At 47.9% G+C, this 6173-nt stretch overlaps 1 protein-coding gene across 1 annotated transcript in view; it reads right to left on the reverse strand.

Annotated features, from left to right (window-relative positions):
- Window positions 1–5960: 5960 nt before the first annotated feature.
- Window positions 5961–6173, reverse strand: part of LOC105556857 — a 2059-nt gene continuing 1846 nt past the window's right edge. Inside the window, exon 3 of the mRNA XM_012003970.1 lies at window positions 5961–6173. Coding sequence (XP_011859360.1) covers window positions 5961–6173 — 213 coding nt within the window.

Below are 6173 nucleotides of genomic sequence, written 5' to 3' on the forward strand. Positions count from 1 at the left end.
TTCTCGGTGTACAATTCCTACTGCAAATTCACGCATCACGAGGCGCCGCTCGGGCGTGATCCTGTCCTGACCTGATCCTTTCCTGTTTCCTGACCGGTATAGAACTCAGGGGGGTAATATTCGGGTGGGAAAGAATATTTTCCATTAACGCTAGTAGTAAGCTCCGTAGTATTAATTCCGTTGCTATTTCTCCCCTTGCAGACCAGAGGGGTCCGTGCAGTCATCCTGCCTGACTGTTTCCAGTATCACCAGTGTACTCCGTATTTTCCGTACTCCGTAATTAATCCGTATGATACTCCGTATTTTCCGTACTCCGTAATTAATCCGTATTATACTCCGTAGTTTCCGTACTCCGTTACAATTCTGTATTTTATCCATTATCTCCGTACTCCGATTTGATTCCGGATTGTACTGTTTATTTGCGCGTTCCGATCAAACTCCGTATTGTATCCATTAATTTCCGTATTTCGTTATAAACCCGTAGTGTACCTATTATATTCCGGATCGATTCCGTACTTTCCGTACCTTGTAGTAAATCCGTGTTGTATTCACTTACTTTCGTACTCCGATCAAGATCCGTATTGTAATTATTATTTTCCGCACTCCGATTGATTCCGACTAATCATATCCTGTTTTTCTCTGTATTTAACCACAGGGCGGACTCGCTGTAAATATTAATCCTTTTCCTTTCCTTTATATTTTCACTCTAGGGCGGATCCATTGTAATCACCACGAAATCCTTTGTATTCGTTCCTGAATAAACCTAGTTCACGTTTATTTCACCTTTAAATACCTGTACGACTTATTTTCCGATCCCCCCAAGCGATTGACTCCACTAAGTAATTAAGATCTAGTCCTCCTTTCCTCCCGACGGCCCTGGAGCTGAGCATATTCGGCAAATAGGAGGAACGGAGGATCCCTTTTTCCCGTTACACAGCACGTCAAAACACCGACCGAACGACACTCGCTCTTCCGACCGATTAAGTAGAACCGCGCGTCTGATAGTTACGCGAAGCACAAGCGGATTGCGGAATCCCGTCCGACAATCCGGAGACCAGAACCGGGAAGAGCGGGAAACGTATCGTTACATAGATATATAATGGATATGAATGCTGGATAAAACGTAGATGAACGGATATAAGCAAGCGCCGATGAGCCCAGAAGGGAGACAAGGGAGCGAGCCGCCCCCGCCGTCACCGCCACAACAGGCCGATGAGCCAACATCTGTAAACAAGACAGGCAAAAAATAGAACGTAAAGCGAACATAAAGAGAACAGTAGGAAACAAAAGTGGCAGAAGACAAGACACTTACCTCACTGGAAATAAACCCAGCGGGCCCCCGAAGCGACGTGGAGGGACACCCAAAGTAATCCCTCGCGGTACGCCATAGCTTCACCATAGCTTGGGGGTGGGTCGTACGCCGGAGGAGACGGCGACCCTCCGGAGGAAGCCCGAGATGAATCCTCAGAAGAACCGCCCACGAGCTCGGGCACCGGACCCTCGGCGACCGATAACTCGCGATCGGCACGACCGACACGACACGCCGAACAGTAAGTGGGTTGAAACAATCGGCGGCATTGCCTACAAGCCGCGAAACCCATACAGCAGGGAGACGACATAATGGAGGCAAGAGGCGAAACGGGACTGAAGCTCACGACGAGCAACGTGCAGGTAACATAATTAAAAGAATAAGATATAGGAACTCCTGACGCAGCAGGCCCAAGATAACAGTCCGCGAGAAAAACCCCCCGCGCATCTGCAACTAAACAGCGACGGGGATTCAAAGAAAGTAACATGAACTCTTGTCTTGCAGGATGGGACTGGCAGTACTGCTACTTAGCACGAAAGCCGAGGAAGAGCCATATAAAATTCACCGATTCAACCACGAACCGGGATTATACTACGAAAAACTAGGCACACTTCAAGAAACCGAGGCCGAATGGAAAATAACAATAGACCTCGAAGTAAAAGCCCTAGGAGTCAGGCATCAGCAAGTAATAGAATTTGACGAAGACACTCGAGCCCTGTGCCAACACGCCTTCGCGGGCATCGAACCGTCGTGCGAAAACGTATTACAAATAATAGCGAAACAGGAAGCACAGATCGCGACGGCCCTCAAACGCCTGCAGACGCTGTATACCGCCAAAGAGAACAAAAGAGGCCTAATCAATGCGATCGGCAGCGTAAGCAAAACGCTGTTCGGCACAATGGATGCGGAAGACGAACGCAAGATAAACGAGCAAATGCAACTATTACAGGGGCAACAAAAAACACTGCAACACGTTATGAAAAACCAGCTGAAAATACTGGATAAATCCATCGGATACATAGAGGCATTAGAAAACACCTTGACCCGCAACGATAACATGATCGCGAACGCCACTCGGAAGATGCAGGGTCAGGTTTCACGACTGACGAACCGCAAGGATATAATAGAACACCTCGTGACAATAAGTGAGATAACGAACACATTGGCGAGAGACATAACTGACGTAACGGATTACTTGACTCACGCGAGACACGGAATAATTTTAACAAGACTGTTGCCGATAGAATTAATAATGACGGAACTTCGGGAAGCTGCGACATACCTAGGGGCAGGACAGCATTTCCCATTCAAAGTACAAGCCGAAAACTGGCAAACAATCTAAGAATACGTGAAGGTAGCCGCGTACGTAAACATGCCTCATGTATACACCATTCTGAAATTCCCGATTGTAAACTACCCAATATACGAGGTAATAAAAACGACTCCCTTTCCCGCCCACGAGCGAGACAACATATTCACATTCGTAAAAACGTCCGGAGACTTAATGGCGATAGATAGGGAAACCACAATTATCTAATAATCAAAGAGCGAGAACTAGAGACTTGCACGCGAACTGTAGAAAAATATGTATGTAATCAAGCATTCCCGACATTCCACGTAAGCGGAGACGCACCATGCGAGGTGCAAACCTATGTAAAGGCCCCGGGGCACCTAAATGCGTGCGAAAAACGACACCTTACGAGCAACCGGACCGTTTGGATAGCGGTAGAAGAGACACACACCTGGCTATACTCCACGCGAGGAGAGCAACGAATCAGCGTCCAATGTAACGGACAGCCAGAAATCGAAATCACTATAAACAACACAGGTAAAGTCACTTTACAAGATAAGTGTAAGCTAAACACGCCCGACGTAATCCTGAAAACTAAAACACGAATAGGCAATAAAGTAGTACAGACACACCTACCGGGATATAATTTAACGAAAAACACGGTCAACCCCATGGCCGAAGGAAATCAGCTAAACTTACAAAGTAACCTAAAGTTAAAACCCGTAATAACGAACCCGAAGGAATTAATAGAACTAAGCCTAAGCACACGGGAACTCGAAAGAGAATTGGAAAACGGAACAAGCGAACATATATTTGCGAACAGATACGTCGCGTACTCACTAAGCTCGGGGATGGCAATAATTATAATTAGCATAATAGGCCTAAGCGTATGGGCAATATATCGTAGAACGAAAAAACAACCGAATACACCAAACTATGTTAACCGCGAACCCGCGATGTTGTACTAAGCATAAATTGTAAAGAAATACTGTAAGGAACAAAGAAAAGGGAGAGGGCAAACCCATGAGCGGAAAACTTCATCCCTCAGTTTTCCTTCTTCCAAAGGGGGAGGGATGTTGTGCCTTGATTGCCGAAAGAGGTAAGGAGGGCACTCAAGCATTGTAACTGCAATAAGAATAACACTAGCGTAAGCATATTGCGCGATCGAGCCACAAAAGCCCGACCGCGCAACCTAATTAAATTCTAAGAAGAAGTCAGCAAGTTCTCGACCCGGTTACGAATGGCCGCAGTCGAGTACCGAGAACGCTGACGCCTCGATCATCGGGCTTAAAACCATAGGAAAGCCCGAGATCGGGGCACTTGTCAATCACGCGTCATTCGAGACTATACGTTTACGCGCTAAGCATTTGTCCGTCAGGCCTCCGGCCTGCCGTAAACAATCAGTGTAACACTCATTGTCAGCTGAATAAAGCTACATAGTGATAGTTAAACGGTGCCTTTTTGAAGTGACCTCCGACCAGCCACATCCCATCAAAGAATCCTTTCGGTTCTCGTCAGAGAACACCTCCGGAGCGAGTAAGAGGGATAATACACCGCGCACGGAGCGGCGCGGCAACAGGGAGCAAAAGAAAATGTAATACATACGGCACTGGATGTGAGGAATTGCCCGATATTGAAGAAACGAATCCTTGAAAGGCTATCGTACATCAACTATGGCTAACAGACAGCTTATGCTAGAGGATTTGAAAATGTGCCATGTCAACACTCAGTCGTTGCTGGCACATATAGATGAGTTTAGATTGCACTTCCTTAAGGCAGATTTTCACATCATCTGTGTATCTGAAACGTGGTTAAAGCCTTCAGTATCGGACGGTATGGCTGGCTTAGAGGGTTATAACATTCATAGGTGTGACAGGATCGGTAGGAATGGTGGTGGAGTGGCAATCTATGCAATGGAGGGCATCGAGGTGAAAGTCCTTGAGCACTCTAACAACGAGTATAGTAGGAAGCCAGAATATATAATTGCGAAGATAAAATGCTTCAAGGCATCTAAGGTATTGTTATCGGTGGTGTACAGGCCGCCTCATTGTGGATACCTTAACGAATTCGAGGAAAGCTTCCTAAAATGGCATGTACTCTACTCAAATTCCATAATTGTGGGAGACTTTAACAGTGATTTAAATAGTAGTACATATGATAGTGAACACATAAAATCTTTCATTGACTCGTCCGCACTTACTTTGGTTCCTTTAAGAGTGTGCGGGAGCGGTCGAGAGCGTGCAGGGAATCTGGTTGGATACTGAGCGCGGAGTGGTATGAGCTTTCTGATTAAGTCTTGATCAGCTGAGCGACGAACAAATATATTTACAGGAGTCTATTTACAGGCTATTTACAAAGAAGAGAAACCTGCACGGTGCACCAAGTTTCTTAACTCCGGTCGCGAGTGCTGGGGTGATGAGTCCGTAAGAGTAGGCCGAGGGAAAAGCGGTTGTCTTAGTAAGCGGTTGGTCTGCGGTTTTGTTCAGCGGGTTTCAGTTAAACTGACGAAGCGAGAACTCTGCTCGATGGCCGAGTCCCGTCGTTTTATGGAGGTTGGAGAATCTCCTTCCTGTTCATAGTTCGCCAATAGCTTTGTGGCAAAATTTTGAATTTAGAGGTGACCTCAGGGCGTCCCACGCTATTGGAGGCCGAGAGGTCCCTTCGCGAGGGGGCTCGCACTTGCCATGCGCCTGGGAAAACGGCGGCGCGTGATTGGCGATCAGCTGATCGGAGCGATGCGATGCGCAGGCTCGTTGCGAGATTACGCGACGCATCGGTTTCGACGATCGTTGTCGCGGTTGTCATTTAATAACATGTTTGTGCCATGAGTTTAGCGGCCGGGGACCAAGGTGAAATGCTTGGCTTACCGGTGTATCTATCGGGAAGACAAGCGAGGCCGGACTCATGACACAAAATGTTATTCGCGGCTCACGAATGTGTTTCTCCTTGTGAGAGCGCGGCCGTGGGCTCGCGCTTGTATTTAGCGCGATCTTAAACATCCCGCCCGCCTCATGACTAGGTGTCATGACGTGACGAAACGCTGTGATAGGATGGTTCAATTGCTCATCGCGGCGCGATCGATTCCTCGATCGAGCGATCGCGTCGCGATTGCGATCGAGCGCTGCTTGACGGAGCGCGCTTGCGCAGTGTCATTTTTCTTGTGGAGCTCGCGCGGGTAACATGGAATGGGCACGTGTATAGACGCGAGTTAATCCGCTTGAACGCGGTGTATACGTATCTCGATCGCAAGTGAAGCGATTGACTCGAGCGTGTGAGAATAGTGACGAGAAAGTGACTAAGTGTTCGCGACAAGTTACAGTGACGTCTGCGAGGAACGAGGCGCGGGTGCCCTCACGTATTCTAAGGATCGAAGGTCTCGGTTGCGGCTCCTGGAAGCAGAACGAGCTTGGTGAGTGGACGAAGGAGCTCGGAAGTGGCTGTGCGTACTGATACCACTCGAACGATGCCGTCATCTCCGGGATGCAGTTTGGTGATCCTGGCAAGGGGCCATCGATTCGGTGGAGTAGTCTCGGAGCGGACCAAGCATAGAGCGCCGATGTCCGGAGTCGGTCC

The sequence above is a fragment of the Vollenhovia emeryi genome, unplaced genomic scaffold, assembly GCF_000949405.1.
Source record: "Vollenhovia emeryi isolate VEMERY1.0 unplaced genomic scaffold, V.emery_V1.0 DF939742.1, whole genome shotgun sequence".
NCBI lineage: Eukaryota > Metazoa > Arthropoda > Insecta > Hymenoptera > Formicidae > Vollenhovia > Vollenhovia emeryi.